Source organism: Abramis brama (genome assembly GCF_963993115.1).
Source record: "Abramis brama genome assembly, chromosome: 13".
Taxonomy (NCBI): domain Eukaryota; kingdom Metazoa; phylum Chordata; class Actinopteri; order Cypriniformes; family Leuciscidae; genus Abramis; species Abramis brama.
The window spans coordinates 14,984,962-15,012,368 of NC_139975.1; the positions used below are offsets into that span (position 1 = coordinate 14,984,962).

The window sequence follows — 27,407 nt, forward strand, 5'->3', positions numbered from 1 at the left end:
TTTGACAGGCATCTTCATAAAGAAGAGCACTGAAAAGGGGGGATGGTGTTGCAACCATCTTCCAATATCAGTTGGGTACAACCAGTTCCAAGATTAATGGCTTAGCAGGCAGTGACATATTACGAATTCACAAAGAACAGGAAGTGAAAAGGTAATTAGGCACTTTCCAGTACTTTCAACCCTCAAATATAATGAACAAAATAAATGAGATGCACACTAACACAAACATCTGAAATACCAATGCTTATCTATTTCATCCAGTAAAGCTATGATAGGCTGTTTTATCAAAAGATCCTGATAAATCACACTGCAGAGCCTCCCACCAATCCCTCTTGTTCCCCCTGACTCCTTTCCATTTTTATCCGTTATTTCATAACATGTCAATACATAAGCCAGAGGTGACAACCTGTTCAATTAAATGGCGCAGTGGCAAAATGAAATGTGATGGATAGGCATTTGGGCCCCGAGGAGAAATGTGAGCCTCCACAATCCATCCTTTGAAAAAAATACACAGCTGAGGTGGAGATAGGCAGTTCCTTCCATGCAATGGAGCAAACATCAAACATTGAAGAATCTTATCACTGCTACAAACCAGGATCCTGCCACACTACTGAAACCAGTTCTGTTGCCAGACTTACTGACTAGTCCATCCATCAAGAAGCCCAAGAAAAATGTAACTATGACATTTGGAGGCCTTTGCACCATTGCTTTGGCTTTGATAGAAATTACTGTGAGTGATAAATGGTGTTTATCATGGCTACCCTTGGTAAAATATTTAGGTTGATATTAGGGTTACCCAAACCCTTGACATTTGGGAAAAGGACAGACAATTTTTTAGGCATGAACTGCAAGGAAATGCAGAATTTCATATTAAAGCAATGGCAGATTATGGGCTGTGTGATTAATCATGCAAAGAATCGCTGCCAAGATCTTTCTTTTCCTACTACACCTACAGTATAGTAAACATTTATCTTTGAAAATAATGTGCATCTATAGTGAATCAATCCAAGTAAAATGATAGTTGAGAAATAAATTAGCAAAGATCTGGAGTGTTCAGCAAACACTCCTACTGCTATTGCTGTTGTAATGAGTCAATTTTGTCTTTTATAACTGCCACCTTTTTCAGTGCACACAACGAAAGCACAGGAGGTAAGGAGGTATGAACCCAGAGGTGTACGGACTAAAAAAGATGGTAGGACTGAATGAATCTGAGACTGAATAGCATTCCAATCTATACTTCCACCTAACACCTACTACGCTGTGTCCGAAATCAAATACTTCCCTACTATATAGTACTCGAAAAACAGAACACTAACAGAGTAGTATGTCCAAATACATAGTATTCGAAAAACAGTAGGCAAAAAGTCCACTGATGACCTACTACTTCTGGCGAGATTCTGAAGTGCGCTTTCGATGGACACTTAACTATCCCATTAAGCCACGGAAGAGGATTTATGAATGGAGGTGAAGCGACGCAACTGATGCTGGTTGGTCACATGATAAGGACAACATGGTTGATGTAGTACGTCCGGATTAGGCCTACATTCATACTATTTAGAACATCCTTTTTTAATGGTCGCAAAGTAAGTTCAAATGTTATACCTACTAAGACAAAACGCGATTTTTGGCGCAGCCCTCCTACATAAATGCAACAAATAGCCTAATGTAAAAAAATGGAGTGTTGTAACAGGGTGAATTGTAACATGCTGTCTATCTTTTTTTAATTTGTGATCATGTTGATAGATGTTTAATGACAGTAGCCTATAATGGAACCAAATGAATTTTAATTCATTTGATTCATAATATTAAAAAAAGAAATAGAAATATCATGACTGACATGTAACACTGATCAATCTACCTCTTCTGAACCCACACATGGTATAAATTTGGGTGGTTAATAACTGATTTAACAAATTATGATTCCCATAATAAAATCATACTTAAAATGTTTTCTATTAGCATCACAACTCACCCCTACACAACACAAATTGTACTTGACAGTATTTTACACAGTTTAAGGACAAGTAGTAGCCTATGTACGTGGACATTTTCCACTAGAAACAAGCATTGATGTATTATTTTAATTTAATACTGTGAAGCTTTGATACAATCTGTATTGTGAAAAGCGCTATATAAATAAACTTGACTTGACTATCTATACTGTACCTTGTAGAAAATACATATGAAATATGTAGTCCTCAGTAGTCAGATAATTGCGCGTATTTTAATTTCTCATTGTTTGTAAAAGACAAAACACTATCACAATCCAATAAAGCGCCAAGAAATGAAATCATACATACGTTTGTGATTTGTTTTGGTGGGAGCGTGCGTGTGACGTCATGTTTGCGCTTGACCTGACTGATACGCCGTGAACACGGAAGTGTAACAACTTGTTGCCTTTAGATTCAGTCATTCATCAGCGCAAACCAACATGCGTGTCTCAAATATAGTCTTTGTCGGGCTTGTGTCTTTATTAGTCCCTGCTTTGGCGCTGGATAATGGCCTGGCGTTAACTCCGACCATGGGCTGGTTGCATTGGGAGAGATTTATGTGTAACATCGACTGTGTTGCGGATCCTCAGAACTGCATTAGGTGAGCGCGTGACCTGGCTGATGACTGCAAATGTGCATACTGAAAAGTGTGTTATTTAGGATGTATTTTAATATATGGTCTGTATATGAATATGGTAATCATTCAGTACCATAGTATATGTCAGACTATACTATGGAATTATATCACTGTATCATGATTCTGCTGCAAGCGGCAACCTCCCCTTCTCTCTCTTGAAACCAACACGGAAGTGAGTTAAACTGCAATTCATTAACTGGCCGCTTGGGCTGGCTGCAGAAGTGAGTCAAATCTGTATCTCCCCCATGTTAAAATTACCAACTTTACAGCAGAAAAAAACATGTTTACAGCCTGGATCTCTATGTGGCTTTGGTCTATACAGCTAATTTTGCCCTTCATAACAACTGTGAGGAGGGGGATTTTTTTATAACTCATCCATTTAGTTGATTAATATTTAAATTTCTGCATTTAAGGGTGTGGCCACTTGAGTGACAGGTGGGTTGTCGCTGATGTCAATGCTAGCCGTTTGTCTGCTGTTACTAGCCGTCACTTCACCTCAGCAAGTGTTAGCTGCTGAACTTGCTTTCTCTGCAGTGTTTTTTTTCGGGATTATTTCATACAATTTAATACACCCATTACTTGGGTACAAAGCCCACGGCTTTGGATTCCGTCGTTGTCGTCGAGTATCGTTCGAGAGAACAACCAGCGCTGTATTTCAGTTGTTTTCCTCTGTGAACATGCACTAATGGATGTCTGACAATTTCGTTGCTTTTTGGAGTTTTCAAATTTAAAAACGTCAATAAAGGCTCGTTCGTTCTGCTCTCACGGAACAGATGGATTATAATATGCTTATGTACCGTCAGATGAAATCATGCAGGCGTCAGCGCTTTCTCCGTCCGTGCTATAAATGCACATCCATGAATGAGCGCGGATTTTCTAGCGCATTTACTTGAACTTCATAGGCAATATATCTATGGTTTAACCCATTTGAGAGGCGGCCAAAATCAGAATTTAAAATGGACTGAAAAGCTCTCTACGAACTTGACGAGCGATGCCGCGCTGACGGACCATAGACTATAAAAAAGTGACTGACATGTATGCACATAAATCACTGTCACACACACTCTCAGAGTAATATTAAAGGAGCCGTATGTAAGATTGTGGCCAAAACTGGTACTGCAGTCACTTTCAAATTACTGTAGAGCGGTGTATCCCCTCCCCCTCCCCCCTGACTCGAGGTTGCCAGATAGGCTGCAGGATCCAGCAGGAACGTATGCTGCTACGTAGCTGTGGTAACTAGAGCAGAGCTGGCAACCCGGATGCCGAAACACTACTGACTTCGTGATTGGTAGATAGGTGGAGGGTGGCACTTCAGGCCAAAACACAAGATGACAACATCAACATCAGTTGAGGGCTGCAACTTCACTTTTTAAATGACAATATCCTGGCCGGACTACTGTTGTCAGTGATATAAGTATTTGAAATGAACATGGTTTCTTAATGTCTAGTGACATATCAGGGCCATTTTATGATTAATTGAAATACATTTCTTACATACAGCTCCTTTAAGTTACTGCATAATACATTTTCAACTAGCAGAATAGTACAGAATCACAATACACAGTCTCACTTGTAGCCATGTCTTTTAACTATTATAATATTTCGAAGGGCAAAAACAGGAACTTTTAATTGGCTTTACATCATCAAGTGTCACTTTAGCGCGAGGCACTGTGCAGTCGCAGACTTGGTACTGTCAGTAGCATAACCATATAGCATTACCCAGAGCCGTTAACAGCCTGAGCTAACTCGATCACGTCGAGCTATTTGGGCGTGATTTCTCAGCCTCTTTGCCCATTTTCTGTTATCCGGGAGTGACGCAAGGCCAAGATGGCGACGGCCGGCTCCGCCCACTTTAGGCTTCAAAAATGCTCTTCAGAAACCTACGGGTGACGTCACGGACACTACGTCCATATTTTTTTACAGTCTATGTTCTGCTGCAGTAATTTTTGTATGAGAAAAGTAAAAAAAAAAAAGAAAAAGAAAAAAGAAGACAATAAAGGAGAATCACTAGGTAAATCGGTAGTAGACACAATGTTCATAGTTGTTATAAACAAAAATTATGTGAATGTGTTAGAAAATGCATTGAGACAGGTCTGGTGACTGGTCACCTACAATAAAAAATGAAATAAAGTTTTAACTACCTTTTTGCCTTCACAAGTTTATTTAGAAATAGTTATGTAATATAGTAGATGGAGTCGAATAGTAGATTAAGTGAAATCCCCAAAAATCTATTTACTTAAAATTGATATTTTTATGCATAAAATGGTATTATTGGAGAATTACATGGAGACTAAGAGAATGAGGAGGAGGAGGAAGAAAACTAGATACCTGAATACTGATGTCACATGAGTGTCAAGACAGCTAAAGCATGTGATGTAAGATAATTGTTTCATACATCTTCTCATTCTGCACTCAAGAGGGCAAAGGGCATTTATGGGTCTCATAGAGTACTGTTTAGAACAGATGCTGTTTCACACTTGCACACGCAGACAATCTGTCCCGTACAGTGAGCAGATGTTCAACCATGATACCCTCTTCCTACTGCCCTTGTGTTTCCTGGCAGAGAGGAGCTGTTCATGGAGATGGCAGATGTGATGGTGAAGGAGGGATGGAAGGAGGCTGGATATGAGTTTGTTTGCATTGATGATTGCTGGCCCTCGCACGAGAGGGACGCTCAGGGGCGTCTACAGGCCGACCCAAAGAGGTTTCCCAGTGGGATCAAAAAGTTGGCTGATTATGTGGGTATTTGTTGGCATCATAAAAGGCTAGAAGAGGCTGCATCTGGCTCACATGTGGCATTGCCTAGAATTGACAGATTTTTTTCCATCTACTTAGCCCTTATGTCATGTAAACTCCTTATGATTTTCAGTGGAAAGTACATTATTTAATATATTGTCCACACAAATCATCATATAGCCTTCGAAGATGGCTTGAAGGCTCTGGTTAATATCTGCTTATGTTGAAAAGGGGGGATCACAAGAAGCAGCGCTGATATTCTGCTTAATTAAAATAATCTATTAAAATAAAAAATTAATTATTTTAATAGAATTTCATAATACATTTTTGGTGTTTGGTTTCAGAAAAAAAGCATACATGGTTACATATATGGCAATTTTATGATTTACATGATTATGTTCTTGGCAATTGTATCCCTTTAATGCCTTCATGTCCACATAAATGTCATCTCAAAGGTGAATTAGCATACACTTAACTCTCCAAAGGGCAATAACTATATTTAGATTTAGTTGTCATTAAGCAATATGCCATAACTTGGCTGCTCCAAATATTTTTGTCAGTTATATATCGCCCCCTACTGTTGTCTTGCTTCTATCACAGTAAAACTCAATTCTGTCTTAATGTAATATAAATTGTAAGGTGAATGTATATTTAAGAAGCTTTATTGTGTTCTCAGGTCCATGCCAAAGGTCTGAAGCTGGGAGTATATGCAGATGTTGGCAAAAACACATGTGCAGGCTACCCTGGTAGTTTAGGATACTATGATATCGATGCTAAAACCTTTGCAGACTGGGGTGTGGATCTGTTAAAATTTGACGGATGTTTCATGCCTGACTGGCATCAGCTGGGAGAAGGTAAGTGGATTTGCAAAAAATATTCTGAGTTTTGGTAAGAAATTCTTTGTTGTATTACACCATTTGGATGTTTCTTAGGTTATATGAACATGTCAAGAGCTTTAAACCAGACAGGCAGAAGTATTGTATACTCCTGTGAATGGCCATTATATGAGTGGCAACACCAACAGGTGAGACACATGGAGATATTTTAATAAAGGTTGAAGTAACTTTTTACTTTCACAACATTGCTACCATAATGGTATAGTCCACCTAAATATGAAAATCATGTCATTCAAGATTTGTATGATTTTCTTTCTTCTGTGCAACTGATTCATAAGATATTTTGAGTAATGTTGATAACCAAAAAGTTTAAGATCCCATTGACCTGCATTGTATTTTTTTTATCCATAAAACGGAAGTCAATGGGAACCGAAACACACCGTTACCAACATTCTTCAAAATATCTTCTTTTTTGTTATTATTTCATATAACAAAATAAGTTTAGATTTTGGTTGAACTATTCTTTTAAATAGAATAAACTAGCATTTTTGTAAGTGGATTCAAGCAATGCTTCATAAAGTGGAATTAATTTTCTTAAATATTGCTTTGTAGAAAAGTGTTTTCTGTATCTTATATTTCAGCCTGACTATGAAGCAATTCGCAAGACCTGTAATCACTGGCGTAACTATGGAGATGTGTATGACCAGTGGACAAGTGTGACGGGCATCCTGGACTGGACGGCTAATCATCAGAAGATCCTGGTCCCAGTGGCAGGACCAGGTGGATGGAATGACCCTGACATGGTATTCAATTCAATTCAATTCAAATTTATTTGTATAGTTTCAAAGCAGCTTTACAGAAAGTCAAGGTATGAAGCATAACATCTGATTACATTGGTAATTTAAAATAAGCTCAGTGCAAACAACTTTAAATCATATCTTATTTCTGGTTATGATGCCTCAAGCTGATCATAGGGAACTTCGGCCTGAGCCACGATCAGCAGCAGACTCAGATGGCCTTGTGGGCTATCATGGCTGCCCCGCTTCTGATGTCCAACGACCTGCGAAACATCTGTCCCAAAGCCAAAGAACTACTGCAGAACAAATACATCATTGCCATTAACCAGGACCCTCTGGGCAAGCAGGGCTATCGTACATTAAAGGTAAAGCATCTTAGCCCACTTTAGTACCAAATTACGGTCTTAACCTACCATTTGTTTCATTACGGTATCTGTCTGTGAGCTCAGCTGGAATGCATTTGTTCCCTGTCCACAGGCTGATAGTTTTGAGGTGTGGGAACGGCCCTTGTCTGGCAACAGGCTGGCCGTGGCAGTGATGAATAGACAGGAGATTGGTGGTCCACGTCGATTTCCCATTTCTTTGGCAACGCTGCTTAGTTGGCAGCTCTGCAATCCGAAGTGCAACGTAACGCAGATCCTGCCCATGTACCAGGAAATGGGTGTTCAGAATCTCTTGTCAAATGTGATGGTCCAAGTCAATCCTACAGGCACGACACTTCTCACTGTCAACCCTATCAAAAGCTATACATGAAGACATGATTTACAAAGCAAAACGGTTTTGAAACATAGAAAATGTACTATTGCACTAATGTGATTAAGTTACACTTCCTGATATTTTTTATTAAGATTTTTTTCCTTTTGAATACAGCTATAGAATCCATGTTTTACTTTTTTTTGCACCGTCAATTTAACATGCATAAAGAACCTCAGGGATTTTACTAATTTTACAAATGTATGCAATTGCTGTGAATCAAATAAAGCACCTGTGTAAATTTCAGTGGTACTTTTGCATTACTATAATCTGATAAGCACATTACACTTAATATATTAATCAGTAGGTTTCTGAAGCTGTACTTCAGTTTATATATCCATCTCCTCAATGTAATTCTCATGTTCTTACAAACACTGGTCAGACTGGAATAAAACACAAGTTGGCCAATAACAAGATTTTCTGTACCAACAAATGTCAAATTATCAGAAATGATGTGTTGTGTTTGAAAACATTCTGTGGTGGAAATTTCATTTTAAGCATTGTTGGAACAAAATGGATTTTACTTTACTTTTGACTCTCTAAGGCTAATTTCATCATAAACACAATTATGTTCACACCCCAGATAGCAATTACATTTGGGCCACATGTGGGTATTATGTGTCACATATGGCCTAGATGTGGCATGGCTGAACAGATATGGGCCAAATTGTAGCCATATTTGTTTTGCCATAACTTTAAAATCTGCGGGAAATGCTCTCTTGGTTCACAACTGATTTTGAGGCATATGGCCCAGATAACAACGAACACATGTGGTAAACATTTGGCTTATACGTGGAAAAACACAGGACTCCTGAAATCAAGTGCGGCAAACATCCGCCGTTCCACACCTCAGGTTGCTCTGCATCTTCCCTCCTATTGGTGGAGTGAGACTACGGCGCGAGTTTGACTGCGACGCTGTGCAGCTGACGCCATTTACTCTGCTTTCCTCACGACTGTGTACATTCAGGTAAGTGATGTTTTGGTATTTTAAAGTCATATAATTGAAATATGTAGCATTATGTGTCAATATTGTATGTTATTATGCGTTTAGTTATTCGTTTCATCGAGGAAGGGGTTGAACTAGCTAATATTTTCCTCAGTTTACTGCTATAACTTACAATAAAGTTCAATGTAGGCTAACGTTATAGCAGTTCGCTGCTTTGCCGTTTTAAATGAAGATGTTTTTGTTTATAAATCAACAGCACACTGTCGTACACATATAAAATAGTATAGTTTGTCATGTGTAGTAGCCTATTTGTGAATTAAGGCGACGCGGTCCAGTGTCGGTGTTACTGTTTGTCAAAAAACCTAAATCCTAATTTGTGTTCACAATCATTCAACTAATAATAATATAAAAATGCCAAGAATAAACACATTAATACGTATGCATTATTGTATGTATATTTTTATTTAACTCTGAAATGATATTCAACCAAGACTTTTTCTCATGACTTTTCCCTCTTTAAAATTAAAGTTGTAACGTTAGGCTATTAGTGTCATGTCACAATACCAAAATTATGACTTTCGATACAATACCTGATTAAAATACCTAGTTAACATGAACTAATAATGAACTGCACTTCTACAGCATATATTAATATGTGTTAATGTTAATTTCAACATTTACTAACACATTCAAATAAAAAATTGTACTTGTTAACTTTAGTGTGCACTGTGAACTAACATGAACAAACAATGAATTGCTGTATTTCTGTTAACTATCAATTAATTGAGCGGCCATTCACTGCCATTATAAAGCTTGGAAGAGGCAGGACATTTTTATAATTACTCTAATTTCTAACGATAGAGATTATATACCATGCTATGGTATACTGTCATACCGCCCAGCCCTAATGTGTGGTATGGGTGGGGAAATGACAATAATTTCCATATTAAAAACCTAGAAAATATGGTTTCAGATGGAGTAAGTAATAGTTTATAGTTCATTTTTGAGCACTTTCATTTTAGGGTGGTCTATTTAAATGCATATTTCAACCACTTACACAATGTTTTTTTTTTCCTATCAGATTACCCATCTGGGTCTGGTTGGTGGCTTTGACCTGGATAACACCGCGTGGAGAGTGCTGAAAGGCACTTTTACAACTGCTGCGACACGTTATGAATTGGAGAGAAGTCAATGGGAAGATTGGTGTCCAACGCCTGGTCGTAAAGGAAGTTGTCATTGGTGAGACCTTTTTTAGAAGTCACTTTTATTTATTACTTCTGTTCATCTTCGGAACACAAATTAAGATATTTATGATGAAATCTTAGAGCTGTCTCACTGCTCCATAGGCTTCTCTGTTATTGAACCTTGCCAGGCCAGAAAGTTAGTAAAGACATTGTTAAAATAGTCCAAGAATACAGTGGCTCAACCTTAAGTTTATCAAATGTCGAGAATACGTTTTGTGCACAAAACAAGCAAAAATAACGACTTTATTCAACTCTTCATTTTCCTCTAAGTGAGTTCACGTAGCGCTTCTGTGTTGTACGTCAGAACGTAGGCTCACGATTGGCCAGCATCCCACACATGACCAGCGTCGGCCAATAGTGAGTCTACGCTCTGACGTACAACACAGAAGTTGGAAAAACTTGAGGGTAATTACAGACAGAATTTTCATTTTTGGGTGAACTAACCCTTTATGTTCCTCCTTGCATTCAGTACTTGGCCCATTATTGTTTGTGTGTTTCTGCTTCCAAATTGTCTCGCATCATTGCGGGTTATCTTGAGTTTATTTTGTGTTAGTAAAAACACTTCTTTTTTTAGACTCTGTCTTTGGACTAAAACATGACATTAATGCTGTCTGTGTTGGTGTTTTTACATTAGAGTGTGCATGTCTTTTTTAAAAAAAAAAGCAGAATACATGCAGTGCTGTAAATTTTAACCGGTTGGTGCAAAAGTATTCTAAAAATCTAAATAATTTGTCATAAGGAATTATGGTATAATTCTGGCCGACATATTGAAAAATACAATTTGCAATTCCTTTCGAAAATTTACTGGAAAAAAACTTTCATACAGTGGTAATTCAGAGGTGTTTAATTTGTTAATAATTGCAATTAAAATATTAAAGGATATTTACATTAATGATTTTTTTTCATTATCCTGCAGCTCTAGCTTCCAGGTTGTATTGCTGCTAACATTATTTAAATTCTTCTTTATTGCAGGTGCAGTCAGGCAGAATCCCCTTACTGGAAAAGGTCAACACATTGCCGACCCTCATTGGAGACTTCTCTGCACATCAACACACTTCTCAACTCAAAGTTTCAAGTTTGCTTTAACTTTCTCAATTTCTCTTTAAAGTTCTCTTTACCAAGTTACTGTGATTTATTTGTATTACTCTCATTAGACTAATTGAACATAACATTAATACACGCTTTGATCGTGTTTTGAACTTTGGTGTAAAAACTTAACTTTGAATGCTATTTATATTAATTTGTATTCTTAAATGTTTTCAACTGAATTCTACTTAAAATAAGTACAACTGAGTAGCTGTAATTCTATGTATTCTTAAATGTTTTCAAATGAATACTACTGTAATTATTAAATTCAACTCTGTTGCTGTAATTATATTTATTTTTATGAAATGTTTTCAACTGAATACTACTGTAATTAAGTACAACACTTTAGCTGTAATTATTTAAATGCTTGTCAAAATAAATAGTTTTGAGTACATTTGTTGTTGAGTGTTTAATTTACCTGTGAGTTAATAAGACTTTAAATACTGTCAGCTGCATGTGGGCCACATAAGGGCCGTTAGATTTTAACAGAACTCAACCATACTAAAGTTGCATACCAGGCTCACATATGGGCCACATGAAATTGTAGTATTTGGCTCATGCTTGGTGGAGTTATGGCAGTCCTTTGGTTCAGTTCTGGCAAAGGAGATGTGGGCCATATCTGGGCCGGCAAACACAAACTAAAATAAATAAATAAAAAAAATAGGTTAAAACACCAAAATGTTCAATTTATTAAAAAAATAGCTCAATGCCTTTCCAATAACTAATGAGTTTATGTGTTTTACAAAGATAAATAACTAACCAAGTCATAAATATAACAAATTTGCTATAGTTCATGAATACATTATGTAATAGCGCCACCATGTGTTTTGGAGGCACATGACTTGATTGCCAAGTTGGTCATAGGGTTCATTCCTGTCCACCACACTTGCATAAATAGGTTTTGTGGCATATGACCAAAAATCACCTAAACGTTTTTTGGAATTATGGATTTTGTACATGCATGGTTGACATGTGAGTCCAAAACTAAGGTGTCCACTAAAATCAAGCCATTATGTACATTAACTTATTTTATTGGTAACGACAAATAAAACATTCAAACCATCCAAATTTCATGCACTTTTTTGTGAATATTTGGTGCTACAACAATTTAGAAACCATCTGTAATTGTCTTATGCTTCGAAAGAGTCTATAGCAGGCTTTATATCAATCGGATTCAGCCTTCTCCAACTGATTATCAGAGTTGTGAACAGGTCAGGTAGATCCAGAGGTGTAAAGACCTCAGTATTTTGTTCCAATCACCTGGATTTGCTAATTAGCACAGTTTTTCAGCCAGGAGATAGAACTAATTAGTGAAATACACTGGCCGAGTTCATGGGTGGAATAAACATATGGCAGGACTTCTACTTTCTGACCCCTGGACTTTACATCTCTGGTTAGATAAAGCATACTTGAGTATCAACAGACTGCGTGAAAGTGTTAACAGCAGCCCTGCATGAGCGACAGTATGAAAATGAGCAGGAAGCAAAAGGGGAACTGAGTAACAAGAGTCCTGTGGTTGGGTGGAGTTTTGTCCAGTGTTGATCACATTCACAGTCCAGTTTAATAACCTGCACTCAGTCTGACTGGTTTCATCCTGGTGCCAGATCACAGTGGATAAAACACAACTTAGGTAAGGTATCTTAGGTTTCTTTATTAGCCGAAAACTGTTCCTCTGTCAAAGAGTAAGATTGTGTAATTTGCCATTAACTGTGACTGGTCAGACGTTGAGTAATGTTGTTGCTTGAAAAGATAGAAAGAGACTAACCAAAGCAAACAAATGAATGCCCGGTTTCACAGACAAGGCTTAAGTCTAGTCCCAGAGTAAAATGCACGTTTGAGCTGTTTTAACTGAAAGTAGTTTGCACTGGCATGTCTTAAAATATGCCAGTGCCATTGTTTTGTTTCAAGATGTAGTAATGCTGTAGTAACCAGTAATGCTTTTATCTAATGCATGTTTATAAGAGCTACTTAAATATAACTAAGTCCTAATCCTGGCTTAATATAACCCTAAGTTTAAATACAGTGTAATGGAGGGACACTCCATGATGGTGTCTTAAATTGGCTTAACTAATCTATTTTAGCTCCTCTTTCTTTTCTGTGCAATGCTGTTTGCACCTTAAATAATTATTATTGTTTAACTTTACTCATCTATGTAAGTAAATCAACATTCCTTAACAATAATAATGGTAACACTTTACAATATGGCCTCATTTGTTAACATTAGTTAATGTATTAACCAACATGAACTAACAATGAGCAATATATTTGTTACAGTATTTATTAATCTTTGTTTACATCAGTTAAAAATACAACTATTCATTGTTTGCTCATGTTAGTTCACAGTGCATTGTCTAATGTTAACAAATACAACTTTTTATTTTAATAATGTATCAGTAAATGTTGAAATTAACATTAACTAAGATTAATAAAAGCTGTAGAAGTATTGTTCATTCTTGTTAATTAATGTAGTTAACTAATGTTAAGAAATGAAACCTTAAGTGTTACCATAATAATAATATGAGTACATTTTAAAAAAATACACCTACAAAAATAATGTTGCACGAGTAAAAATAATAATAATAATAATAACTTAACAAGAATATTACAGTTACAGTACATGTTGTTATAAAAAAATAAAAATAAATCTCAAATAAGTCATCAATATTTAAAATTCCACATAATATTTGTTAATACATTTTATAAAGGGGTTCATGCAACATTCCTATATACTTAATTAAATGGATCCTGCTTACAAATCTTGCACAAGGGTTGAATCAATAGTGCATTTACCTTACAATAGAAGATGATATGCATTAATATAAAATTAATCGATAGAGAAACTAATCACACATTCAGTTGTTATATACCACAGCATATACCACAGTGGTTTAAAGACACTGTTAACATTATTAATGAGGGTTATTTATAGGGTGCAGCTTTTATGCATTTATATTTCTTCATGTAGAAGATGCTTTTATTCAAAGTGAAATCCAAAATAAGAATCAGGCTAGTGTTTTTATATTGGAGACATGCGCTGTCACCTCTTTCAGCCAGAATGTTCCAGTGTTTAGCAAGAAAGTAGCCAAACATGGAAGATATGGGGGGACTATTTGGTCATTAAAACTCATATTTATCAATTATTATTCAAATTATTTAAGGGAATCCTCTTTATTGTTTGTAGTGGATATAGTCCTGTTTTTAACATTGTAATATTCATAACTAACATTTAATCAAATGTCCATTCTCCTACACACCTTTGTGGGCAATGCAGTCAGAAAATATCTAACATCTATGCTTTGCATTTGTACATCACATAATGAAAATAGTCCATTTTGGTGGATCTCAGTGATGTACACGGATGCAAATTCAAATTCCATCGAATAACATTTACTGTCATATTCTAATGTCATTCATCATCATTTGGGACATTTATTAGGCTATATAGTAGGATAAGAACAAAACTTGAACTGCAATGAGATGGATTCAATTCAATTTAGATTTATTTGTATAACGCTTTTCACAAAACCTAATTTTAAAGCAGCTTTACAGAAAATGCATGTCTACATTACAATTTAGAGTGATCTGTTATCAGAGGTGACTGTCCAAGTAATGCATTTCAGAAATGTACATATACAAATCACACAGTTAGCTAACATTGTATTAATTTAGAGAGTGTATTACTTTTAAGGCAGAAACAATGAGCTCATTGAAGTAATGAATACATGTTGTTAATAAAATGATTAAGACATGGATGATGACACCAGTTTTCTTCAGAGCTGCTTTATAGCTGAATCAACTTTGTTTCATAATTGACAAATTTCACATCATCGACCCTGTTATTAAACTGAATTGAATTAACACTGAACTGACTCACAGTGAATAACGGCACTACTGTCTTATGTAGAGCTGCTTATAGTTGAATTGAACTCAATTCATAATTTTACATTTATTGAACTGAACTGAATCAACACTGAACTGACTTCAGCTGAATAATCACACTATTTGAATTGAATTCTGTCTCATCATTGATCATTATTTTCCTGTAAAGCTGCTTAACAATATGTATTGTATAAAGTGCTATACAAATAAATTGAAAACAATAAGCATAGCATTGTTTAAAATAACTAAATGTTGCATTTGAGTTTAAATTAGCCAAGTGAATAAGCAAAATATTAACCATTGGAACCACAGAGGTGTAGATAAATTGTGGTATGATGTGGCAGTCTATCTTTTGCCCATGCAGTTCCCTCCCTCCAAACATGAGCTATACTTGCATACTTATCATTCAGGAACCTTACAGTCGCAGGACACTCTAGAAGGTTCCTGTTGCTCAACATCACTTTCAATGAAAAGCAAGTATTTAAACTGCTAACCATGGGGAGCACATTAATGTGTGTGCATGAGTTAATTTATGCTAAATTTTCAGATAGTTATGCATCATGTATGATTTGGCTTAAAATGAAGATGCACCTGTCCTGACACTAAGTATTATAGGACATTTTTAAGCAGTATAGGTTCAATCAACAAATGGTTACACTTGTGCAACATCTGCCTGGAAAAAAACCCTGATGTGAAACAGAGACAAGCTTAACAGTAATTATCTGACTAGTACGGCTTACTGATGCCGATACGAACTGTTTCCCCTTCCTCTGTATCACAGATCAACATTGATGCAACTTCCCTGTATGAAGTCTTATAAGTCACTGCCCTTTGAAAAAGTTGTCAAGCTTTCATGATAAACAGTGCTGCTATAACCAATACTTGTGCACATCCTGACATACTAAACCAACACCAAACCCACACCATTATCACCCAGGTGTAGAGTGTGTTTAATACAGCAGCAGATGCTAGTGCTATTTTAATTGTAAATTATTAAGATATAGTATCGACTCAAATATAAAGTGCCGGTGATGTTCGTATTTGTCACATACTATTAAAAGATTTGAACAAAAACTTTTTGTGACAAGCTTTTGAAGGTGTCAAAAGACGGTGGTGGTGGCAGAAGAAGAAACCAGGAAATGCTTGCATGGTGTTAAAAAAAGGCAGTTTAGTTTCTTTACCACAGAGCACAGACGACTCAGCATTTAACAGCTATGTGAGAGAAGCTTATTGCAGAGGCACTGAAAGTGATGAACAGAACTAGATGTTTTAAAGGACACTGAGATACAGGTAACTTTACCTTTAACTTTAACTTCTTTGGAGTAAAACGTTTTATTTATGGCACTTTTAATCAGAATACAAGAAAGGTTTTAAAGGGGTCATATAATGTCATTTTTGTACAAGCTAATATGATTCTTTAGGGTCTAAATTAAAAGTTTGTAATATACTTTAAAAATTCTCATTAGTATTGTAAGAAAACACTCATTTTACCTGGTCAAAAACAGCTCTGTTTTCAGCACGCCATTTCAGTGCATGTGTCTTTAAATGATAATGAGCTTTGCTCACCCCGCCCCTCTGTTCTGTGCGTACACCGTTTAAAATAATAATACAAAAACCATAACGCGTTGTTCATTATAAACGTGGGATTATGAATTATATTGAGAACGTCGTACATAGAAAACATGCCATAATGTACCCTGAGTGTAAAAATAGCCACATTCATCGTGAAGCGTGCAAGCTATTTGCAAAGATTAATATAAAGATTAATATAAAGGTCAATAAAACGTTACACTCACTTGTTCTTCTGGAGGTTCAGCAGGAACACGAATAGTTGGTACTGATCCTTTTTTCTGGAGCAGCTTCTTAGCAAAAACAGCTTTATACTGACCCTCGTTTGTAACGTTAAAGCAGTCTAGAGTCTGGTGAAATGATTCGCGCAAACATGACAGCATTGACGTTGATCGTGGGGAATATTCCCTTCGAAAACAAACTCAGCCACTGCGTCTTCAGCTGTACGGATTTAGAAACATCATCAATATGACTGCTAAGCTGCACTCCAAGAACAGAACACCACAATCGTTAGAAGCCATTCTGCTCAGCACTCCAAATATCAACAATGAACGCGCCGGTCGGCGCGTGCTATGATTGACAGGTCGCTCACGAGGGCGCGAGGGCGGGTCTGTGTTTGAAACGCTGCTGTCAATCAGCCATCGTGGGAGGGGCGTCGATATTGTGACGTCACAATATCGAACAGCTTGATTTGAGACAGGAGGAAACATAAGAAGATTAAAAAAAATCCACTGGATGGATTTTTATCATTTTATGATGGTTGTGTACAGGCACTGCCAACACACATTTCAGTATAATCAACTTGTAAAAGTTCATGTACCATTATATGACCCCTTTAAGCAAAAAACAGTCAACTTTGTAGAGGCTAATCTTTATTGATTCATGTAAATGTGTGAAGTTACATTAGGTTACTGATTGTAGTACAAACCTAAAAGCTGTATTCAGTTAAAAAGTTTATCAAAAAGGTCATTTAATGATTAACAAATGCTTTTTTTCCTCAATGCATTCTTTCTGATCCATTTACTGGATTCAATGGGGCCCTTATGATGTTGTGGATGAATGTCAAAAAGTAGTGCGATGTATTTGTTTTGTACTGCCTACATAAATATTTCAAACTTCAATACTGAATAAGAATATTGTTCCCAAGACCTCTTGCTATTCCATTAAACTACGACGCAGGCCTTTAGGAGGGAAGGATGTGAATGTTCAGTTTTGGATTGTAGAAAAGTACTTGATGTGTGTGGTTGTAGGTTCACAGCTTAGATCAGAGCAGGAAGAAGCATTCATGATCTACAGGAGGAAATATTGGCAACAAAGGATGTCATTGACACTGACAGGAGGACTCATGCAAACCATTTCTAATCAGACACGGCCAGCCTAATAAATCCACCTTTAGCTTCAGACAAGCAAAATCATTGTACAGATCTGTTGGAAAACTGGATGTAGCATAAGTGCTATCATTAGATGCTAACAGTTGGATACTTACATGTGGAAGCAGAGTGGTTTGACTGCAGGGGACATCAAATAAATGAACAAAACCAAATAAATATTTACATATTTAAAGGTCCCGTATTATGCCCCTTTTCACAAGATGTAAAATAAGTCTCTGATGTCCCCAGAGTGTGTATGTGAAGTTTCAGCTCAAAATACCCAACAGATCATTTTTTACAGCATGTTTAAATTGTCATTTTTGGGGCTCAGAAAAACGCGCTGTTTTAGTGTGTGCCCTTTAAATGCAAATAAGCTGCTGCTGGACGACCCAGGGGGCGGAGCTTCATGAGCTCGCGCTCAGTCTGAGGAAAATTTCATCTCACAGAATGATGATAATATCAGAAACTCTCAGTAACGGTGTTCATTTCGAGTCGGACAATAATGCCTACAGAGTCAGAGTGCTGTATAGAGATGAAACAGGTATAGTTTAGTAGTTTAATTACGGTTATTATAACGTATTTGTCATCTGCTTGTATGTATCCTTTATTTATTAATAGCCTAACGTTACAAGTCTGCTGTCTGAATGATGATCAAACATATACTGATGAGTTTAATAAAGTTTATTGTACATCACACAAAAGATGAAGCGTCAGTTTTACTTCAGAAAATCACCATAAGAGCTGAGTAAACACAGTAAGTTATAAGAAGTGCGCAAGTACGAATTTCGGTAGAGTTGAGGGAGCATTCCTGTGGGCAGAGGTTAGTAAAAAAACGGTTGTAGTGACGTCATTAAAGAAGGAAGTAGAGGGATGTAGTCCAAACGGCCGTTCGATGTAGGCGACTTCTGTTAAATAAAATATCTCGCTTGGCATTGAACTTTGAGCTTTATAATTTTACAGATATTATTTATGCTCTAACAGCAACATTACACACTAACTAAAGTTTGAAACATGGGATCACGAAGAACGGGACCTTTAAATGCTAAATACCAGTGCTGTGAAATCGAATAATCGTGAATAATCGCATCTAACATAAACGTTTTTAAATATGTGTGTATGTGTGTGTGTGTGTGTGTGTGTGTGTGTATATATATACATACACACACACACACACACACACACACATACACACACACAAACATATATCTATATACAACCTTTTATGTTAGATGCGATTAATCGATTTGACAGCACTATACTAAATATATATGTACCAACACCAATTGTTACTCATCACTCAAAAAGTTAACTATATGAAATCAAAGATGAAGACATGAAATATGTTCAACATGACAGTTTGTTTTTTCCCCCTAAATTCACACAGATAAAAAAAAATTAACATGCCAGACAACATTCTGGAGGAAATTTTTATAAAACGGTCCCAGCAGAAGAAGAAGACCTCACCTTTAAACTTCAAAGAAAGGCTGTTTGTACTCACTCAGGACAAAATATCCTACTACGACTATGACGTCGAAAAAGGGGTATGCATGTATTTGACATTTTCTTACCATAACAGCAGATGTTAGGAAAAGAACTCTTTATTTTGACATGAATTGGAAATTCACTCTATCTATTTTCAAAATGCATCTTATTGATCTTATTTTCAATAATCCATTTCACTTGGATGTACGTCACAATATGGAAAAAACGATCTGACGCTACTTCCGCTACATTGTGACTTTAATATATTTACTTTTTTTTAATTTATTTTTTTTTATATCATAATCCTACTGACTGTTTAGAAGCGGAAAAGCCTGAAGGGTTATGTGGACATTGAAAAGATCAAATGTGTGGAGGTTGTTTTACCAGAAGACAGCGCTCCTCCTGACCGACTCTTCCCATTTCAGGTGGGTCTCTACAAATACTATTTAAAACCATTCAAGACTACACATTCTTGTTCACCAACTTCAATGGGAACTCTACGTTGGTCATGTGAAAATTTCTAAACATTTTAATGTGCATTCTATGTGTATTTACTGCAATCATGTTACTTCCACTTCCCTCATTAATATATTGAATATAATCACGTCTTCCTTTTCAATTTGAAATAAGTGTTGCTGTATCTGTACTATAAGTTTCAGCTTTAGCTGTCTAGTAAATATATGCGCTAACAACATCGAAACAGTACTGAGCTGATAGAGTGCATAAAGAAACACTGCTCAGGATTTCAACCATGATAAGAGGCTAAGAGTAATGGAGCAGAAGTGAAACCTTTCCTCTTCAAAGTCTGAAATCAGAGGAACAACAGAACTCAACAGGTGCTGACTGTAAAACTGCTAGGCAGACAAAAACACTGTAGGCTAGCTAGCTTCAGCAACTTAAGCAGAAAAAGTTGGGTTTTCCATCTTTAGACCACCGACAAACAGAAAGAGCACCAGGAAATGAATGTCAGACAACAACATTTTGTGGTTTTCAGTTTTGAGATTAACGCTTAAAATGATGGTCTACTTTGCAACCTTTAAAAAAATAGCACTAAAAATAAACTAGGTGCAATAAACAACTGTACAGTAAATTAAAGGGATAGTTCACCCAAAATGAACATTCTGTCATCATTTACTCCCCCTTAAGTTGTTCAAAGCCTGTATACATTTCCTTTCTTCTGCTGAACACAAGAAAATATATTTTGAAGAATGTTTGTAACCAAACAGTTGTGGGGCACCATTGACTTCCAAAGTATTTTTTCCCCCATACTATGGAAGTCAACGGGGCCCATCAACTATTTGATTACCGACATTCTTCAAAGTATCTTCCTTTGTGTTCAGCAGAAGAAAGACATTTTTACAGGTTTGGAACAACTTGAGGGTGAGTAAATGATAACAGAATTTTCATTTTTGGGTGAACTATACCTTTAAGCTACAAAAGAAAAAGGAAATATTTGGCAATAATAGATTATGTTGAAATGCAACAGTTCATCTATAGGCCAAAGTCATAGCCTATATAACTTTGTATTTTTCTTTTCTCTCACAGATAATCTATGACGAAGGTCCTCTTTATATATTTGCAAAGTCAGATCAAATTCGCAAGCACTGGATACATGAACTAAAAAATGGTCAGTAGCCTATTTATTTGAAGTCATTATCACAAAGTCCATTCAAATTAGTGAGCCACCTTTATGTGGACTACATTATAGAAAAGATAAAGAGAAAAGTATGAATGTTTCCTATAACACAACATGCAAGTCCTATGCAAAACTCTGTTTATTCAATGTAAATGGTTTCCAATGTACCTGTCTTAAAGTGGTGCGGTTCAACAAGGACCTGATGCAGAAGTACCACCCGTGCTTCTGGGAAGATGGCATGTGGAAGTGTTGCCAGCAGGAGGTGAAGCAGGCCATGGGCTGCAGGGTGCTGGAGACCAAAAATGGAGGTCTGTAAAACTAGAGTGTGAAAATAAATTAAAACACTGCTGCCGCACTTCAACAATAAAGTTCAGAACGTTCGGGTCCGTTAACAGTTCTCACAGGTTGATTTTTCTGCCGAATCTGAAGAAATTTCGTACAGCAATCTTCTCACAGTGTTTCCCTCAATACATCGGCAACTAATGAATCTACAGCGCAAAACTGCTCAGCATGACCATTGTAATCCGATCCCCAATGAATGACTCTTACAAGCCAGTTATTCTTAATGAATCAAAAACATAGCACAACCAGTGTGGGCTGCGTTTCTCAAAAGCATCGTAGGCCAAGATCGTAGAACCATTGCCACCAATGGTCTCTCCTCACGATGCTTTTGAGCTCAGCTCAGCGTAAAACGTCACGTGTTGTCATCTCGTAATTACAGTAATTCTGTTGTATGGACAAAAATGAAAACCATTGCTACACAGAAGAAAGAAAGTCATACAGGTTTGGAATGACATGAGAGTAAGTTAATGATCACAGAATATTCATTTTCTGGGTGAACTATCCCTTATTGTTTTGCATTTATGCCACCTCTAAATTATCTCATCATTTGACAATGGAATGGTCTTTCTTCCAAATATTTATTTCCTAAAAGTAGGCTACTCAGAGAGTTTAACTGAACAACATAACATAATGACACAATAAAGATTATTTGCGATTTCCAACCATATTCAACAAGGCATCATTGCATCATCAATTCAATATGTAATAGTTAATGCTAATTAAACTGCATTTATATTTATTCAATGCATGCCAATATTTCTTTCCCTTCTTCTAAGGGGTTTTCAAAAGAGGTTCCAAGAATCGTGATTCCAGAAAGCCTCTTCCACCAACACCTGAGGAGGTCAGTTACCAGTCTATCCAGTCAGTGATGATATATGCACAATCAGATTTATCCTTTAGAAATGATCTGTGTTACTGTCCTGCTTTAGGAAAAGCCACCCAGGCCTCTGCCCCCCCAACCACCCATGGTCCCCCCAGGCTTCAGTGTGGGCATGACTGTTATAGCTGAATATGAGTATGCACCAGTGACTCCCCATGACCTAGAGCTGAGAAAAGATGAGGAGTACACACTCTTAGAAATCAACGATCCCAATTGGTTTAAAGCCAGAGATAGATATGGGTAAGAGACTGCAAAATTAATTAGTATATGACTACCCTAGTGAAAAATCCCTATACCAAAATGTATTTAAAATACATTTATTTCATACTAAGTACATACTAACATATTTACTCACATATTGCTTGAGACTTACTGATATAAATATTATTAATTAATTAAACTTTATTTTGAGTACTTTTTATTTCTTAATATTAAGCCTAAAATGTTTAATACCACTATTAGTAAGGATAGTATGATCTCTGTAAAATATCAGTCATTAAACAAAATATTTCAATATTTCATAATAATAATACAATAAAATATTTAAAGTGTACCAAAGTATACTTGGAATAGTATGTATAAGTATATCTTTAGCACTATTTCTGGATAACTAAAGTGCATTAAGTTGAAAATTAATTCCAATTTAGTAGACTTTAGGTATATCAATTTAGCATACCAAAAGTACATTTATATAAAGTACATAAATATGTAAATGTATTTGTAGTAGGCTATACTTAGTATAAAATAAATGTATTTTAAATACATTTTAGTATATTTATTTGTAATGCATGATCTATCTGTTGTAGACATCAAGATTCTCTATATGTGCTAATGGAGAATGCATTTGATAAACACATGAACTGCTGTTGAATTATTTGCATATCTGGGGAAACTTTTACAGGCTGTGGGCGATATGTAGTCAGGTGGAACTAGCTGTGCAATCAGGACTGTGTTCTCTTAGATACGAAAAGCATTACTGATCTCCTACACTGTTTACAGAAATGAAGGCTACATCCCAAGTAACTACATCGCTCAGGCCTTGAATGGATTGGAGAAATATGAGTAAGTATACATTCAACAAAATGGACAACTACAGCCTTCTACACTAGTTAGAAAAGGTGAACAATTTAGAACCTTATAAACACAGTTCGACCACATTTTAACAGATTATTTCCTATCTATCTTGTAGTTGGTACTGTAAGAACATCAACCGCAGCCAGGCAGAGAATTTACTGAAAACAGAAGTAAGTATAGAGCAATGGTGGCAATCAAAAACATAATTGATTTATCATCAGAAAAAAAAAGAAAAGAAAAAAACTGTATGATTGTAATAAAAAGCTATGTTTCTTACATATAAATATATATATATATATATTGTAGGTTGAATTCAGATCAAATGTATCACTTGTTTTGTTTTTACATTGAAATGATTATAAACATTGGCACACCGACTTGAATTCAGCTTATAGCCTATATTTTTTAATGTACAGAATGTGTTCTGAAATGTAATCTTTCATAAAAATAAAAAAAAAACAGAATAAAGATGGCGGTTTCTTGGTGAGAGACTCGGGCAAATTCACTGGAAAATACACTGTCTCTGTGTTCTCCAAGGCTGGTGGGTGAGTTTGATCAAGCTACACATTTGTTTCACGGTTAACTTATCAAAATGAAAGTGGAACACTGACCCTACGGAAGAGAGATGTAAATCTCTCCATGCAAAACTAGGATAAGTCCTTTCACAGTTCAAGTTTCACACTGTATAAATTGTCAAGGGACTGCACTGTTGCTCTCTTTTAAATTCTTTGTGAGACAGATTTAAGGTTTGACTTGAATCCCAAGTGATTGAACTTCATTTCTGGTCTCTCTCCAGGGAGACTGTTGGCAGTTGCAGACACTACAACATATGCGTCACTGCAGAAGGCCAGTTCTATCTAGCGGAGAAACACAACTTTTGCAATATCCCAGAACTTATTAATTACCACCAGCACAACGCAGCAGGTAAATCTACTCGCACGTGAATACACAATGACAAATGATGGCTCTAAATGTATTTAATCAAAGCAAATATGTCTGTTTTAGGACTAGTGAGCAGACTAAAATACATTGTGTCAAATCGGGCTCAGAACGCTCCCTGCACTGCTGGTCTGGGTTATGGTGAGTTTATATTTGTTAGAGCATGGCACTAATAAGGCCAAGGTCATACGTTTGATTCCCATGAACTGATAAAACGCATACCTTGAATATAATGCTTTGGATAAATGCATCTGCTATACATGTAAACATATTAGTGTAAATATTTGGCTGTATGGTTCTGAGAGTTCTTAATGGTGTTGATTAAAACAACATGCTAAAATTGTCCTCTACTTTTCATTCCAGGAAGTTGGGAAATTGACCCCCGTCAACTTACATTTATCAGAGAACTTGGCAATGGTCAGTTTGGAGTGGTCAAGTATGGGAAATGGCAAGGCCGTCATGACGTGGCCATTAAAATGGTCAAAGAGGGCTCAATGTCAGAGGATGACTTCATAGAGGAGGCCAAGGTCATGATGTAAGTAGAAACTACCGTTCAAAACTTTGGGGTCAATACGTTTTTCTATTTTTTTTTTTTTTATTAGTTTATTTATTATTATTGTTCAGCAAGGATTTCACATAAAGGATGTTCTTTTGAACTTTCTATTCATTAAAGAATCCTGAAAAAAAAAAAAATCCACAAAAATATTAAACAGCTGTTTTCAACATTGATTATAATAAGAAATGTTTTTTGAGCACTGAATTAGCATGTTAGAATGATTTCTGAAGGATCATGTGACACAGGAATAAATGTTTTAAAATATTACAATTTTAAAATATATTTAAATAGAACACAGTATTAAATTGTAAAAAATATTCCACAATATTACTCTTTCTGCTGTATTTTTGATTAAATAAAAAGAGTGTAAGAGATTCTTTCAAAAACTTTCATTTTGAACAGTACTGTTTCTCCATCTGTGATTGTGATTAAAGTTGTTAATACACTTGATTATTCATTATCAGTGTTTATGTCCTGTTTTTCATTCATGTTTGTTTCTCTATAATAATTTTCTGCTGTATAACACTAGGAAACTCTGTCATGAAAACCTGGTTCAGCTCTATGGCGTCTCCACAAAACAACGACCCATCTATATAGTCACAGAATATCTTGCCAATGGATGTCTGCTGAATTACTTACGAGAGAGCCTGCAGCACCCCTCCAGTATTCTTCTCCTTGAGATGTGTAAAGATGTCAGCGAGGGCATGGCCTACTTAGAGGCCAATCAGTACATCCACAGAGACCTGGTTCGTGTAACAAAAATATTCCTTAACTGGAAGAGATATTTTACCATTAATATTTCCAAAATGTTTTTTTTTTCTCTTTTTTTTCTCATAGGCTGCTCGGAACTGTTTAGTAGACTCAAATGGAACCATTAAAGTGACTGATTTTGGATTGTCAAGGTAATTGAATGCATGGCGGACAACACTATTTAAGCAAAATTCGCCATACTTTCTCTCTGCATAGAAATCATTGCTGTCCATACAGGTATGTTCTGGATGATGAATACACCAGCTCTGCTGGTTCAAAGTTCCCAGTGCGCTGGTCGCCTCCTGAAGTCCTCCTTTACTGCAAGTTCAGCAGCAAGTCAGATATTTGGGCATTTGGTGCGTCACTACCACTGCATTTCCAGCATAACTTTACCTTCTGTCAAACCAACTTCAGTTTCATTTTCTCTTTTGTTATTTGTCTGACAGGTGTTTTGATGTGGGAGGTATACACTCTGGGCAGAATGCCTTATGATCGGTGGAACAACACGGAGATAGTAGAGAAGATTTCTGCTGGTCACCGGCTTTATCGCCCACAGATGGCCAATGACAAAGTTTTTGCCATTATGAACAGCTGCTGGCATGAGGTACACAGCTTTATACTAATAGTTAAAACATCAATCTATTAATCTATTAATGCAAATTTAAACATGACAAAAGTCAAATAGTTAAAGTTTATGCCCTCTCTTTTTTGCAGAGACCAGATGAGCGTCCCACGTTCGTAGATCTTGTCATGACCATCAAGGATTTGCTTTTCAACATGTAATCGACATAACTACTGTGAACCCTTGAACATTAACGATACAGTCAACCATATGCAATTGAAAGAATCATTATGTAACTTGTCTTGAATAACCTCCTCAATTAATTTCTTTCAACTAAGAACCCAATAATGTGAATGCTGTATTACACATGTCTTTGATCATTTAGTTTGAGTTTAAAACGTTGCAAGAAAAAAAAGGAGATTGGAATGTGATTTCTCATTTAACATTGCAGTCTTACAAGCTATGTTGTATTTAGTCTATAAACCTCCCCTCAGTTTCATATATAAATCAAAAGCTATCTTTAATATTATTGCAATTATTTATAATAACCAGCAGAAACCACAATAAAAATGTAGGACTGTATTGTACATAATGACTGTGGCTGTGTATTGATATACAAAAATATAGAAGTAGCTAAACTTTAGTAAAACAATCTCTAGAAATCTTCCCGGCTTGTAGTGTAAATATTTTTTTTAATTCAAATCGCATTATCTCCAGTGGTTGAAATCTGATGGATATTTAATTAAGGACTAAACTTTGTCTCTTTTTCATCTTTCTGTGTACTGAATAAAACGAGAGCAGTTTGCAGTATTCCTCTGGCTCCACTGGTTTTAGTCATACTCTTTTATTCCTTTATTCCTACATTTGTCACCATTAATGTCAGTAAACACTTGATTAAGAGTGAAGATTCTTTTACATTCAAACATAATTTTAATGAAAAGTTTTCTTCATTAAAGACGTATAAAATGGTCTTATCTCTCCCGCCTGGTCCAAACTAACCTCCAACATTAATTTCCACAGTAACACTTTACAATAAGGTTTCATTAGTTAACATTTGTTTACTACATTCGTTAACCTGAACTAAGAATTAACAATACTTCTACAGCATTTACTAATCAGTTAATTTCAGTATAACTAATACATTATTCAAATCAAAAGTTGTATCTGTTAACATTAGTTAATGTGAACTAACATGAACAAACAATGAATGACTGTATTTTTATTAACTAACATGAACAAATATTAAGAAATACTGTAACAAATGTATTCGTTCATTGTTAGTTCATGTTAGGTAGTACGTTTAGTAATGTTAACAAATTGTAATTGTAAAGTGTAAAGTTAT

The 27,407-nt window shown here is 36.0% G+C and overlaps 2 protein-coding genes across 3 annotated transcripts; both read left to right on the top strand.

Moving 5' to 3' along the window:
* Nucleotides 1-2,345: 2,345 nt before the first annotated feature.
* On the top strand, nt 2,346-7,996 carry gla (galactosidase, alpha). The gene is made up of 7 exons (XM_084133474.1): nt 2,346-2,592; nt 5,192-5,366; nt 6,041-6,218; nt 6,297-6,388; nt 6,842-7,003; nt 7,165-7,362; nt 7,475-7,996. The coding sequence occupies exons 1-7, from the start codon at nt 2,432-2,434 to the stop codon at nt 7,748-7,750; spliced, it is 1,242 nt and encodes a 413-aa protein (XP_083989600.1). The 5' UTR covers nt 2,346-2,431; the 3' UTR covers nt 7,751-7,996.
* Nucleotides 7,997-12,521: 4,525 nt separating this feature from the next.
* On the top strand, nt 12,522-26,875 carry btk (Bruton agammaglobulinemia tyrosine kinase). Of its 2 annotated transcripts, none has more exons than XM_084133475.1 (18): nt 12,522-12,656; nt 19,229-19,385; nt 19,647-19,751; nt 20,872-20,953; nt 21,142-21,270; nt 22,081-22,145; nt 22,234-22,424; nt 23,184-23,246; nt 23,374-23,428; nt 23,721-23,803; nt 24,055-24,182; nt 24,264-24,338; nt 24,561-24,732; nt 25,283-25,499; nt 25,591-25,655; nt 25,741-25,859; nt 25,950-26,107; nt 26,218-26,875. In XM_084133475.1, the coding sequence occupies exons 2-18, from the start codon at nt 19,245-19,247 to the stop codon at nt 26,284-26,286; spliced, it is 1,917 nt and encodes a 638-aa protein (XP_083989601.1). In that variant the 5' UTR covers nt 12,522-12,656; nt 19,229-19,244; the 3' UTR covers nt 26,287-26,875. The 2 variants fall into 2 exon arrangements, with proteins under 2 accessions (XP_083989601.1, XP_083989602.1); XM_084133476.1 differs by lacking the exon at nt 12,522-12,656 and adding an exon at nt 16,061-16,195.
* Nucleotides 26,876-27,407: the final 532 nt, after the last annotated feature.

What these genes read in the sequence shown, in the direction of transcription:
- gla (XM_084133474.1), top strand. Translation starts at nt 2,432, where the DNA reads ATGCGTGTCTCAAATATAGTCTTTGTCGGGCTTGTGTCTTTATTAGTC. An exon ending in GATCCTCAGAACTGCATTAG is followed by an intron (nt 2,593 to 5,191) that starts GTGAGCGCGTGA and finishes GTTTCCTGGCAG; the next exon opens with AGAGGAGCTGTTCATGGAGA. An exon ending in ATGAGTGGCAACACCAACAG is followed by an intron (nt 6,389 to 6,841) that starts GTGAGACACATG and finishes CTTATATTTCAG; the next exon opens with CCTGACTATGAAGCAATTCG.
- btk (XM_084133475.1), top strand. Translation starts at nt 19,245, where the DNA reads ATGCCAGACAACATTCTGGAGGAAATTTTTATAAAACGGTCCCAGCAG. An exon ending in GCTGGAGACCAAAAATGGAG is followed by an intron (nt 21,271 to 22,080) that starts GTCTGTAAAACT and finishes CCTTCTTCTAAG; the next exon opens with GGGTTTTCAAAAGAGGTTCC. An exon ending in GTCAGATATTTGGGCATTTG is followed by an intron (nt 25,860 to 25,949) that starts GTGCGTCACTAC and finishes TTTGTCTGACAG; the next exon opens with GTGTTTTGATGTGGGAGGTA.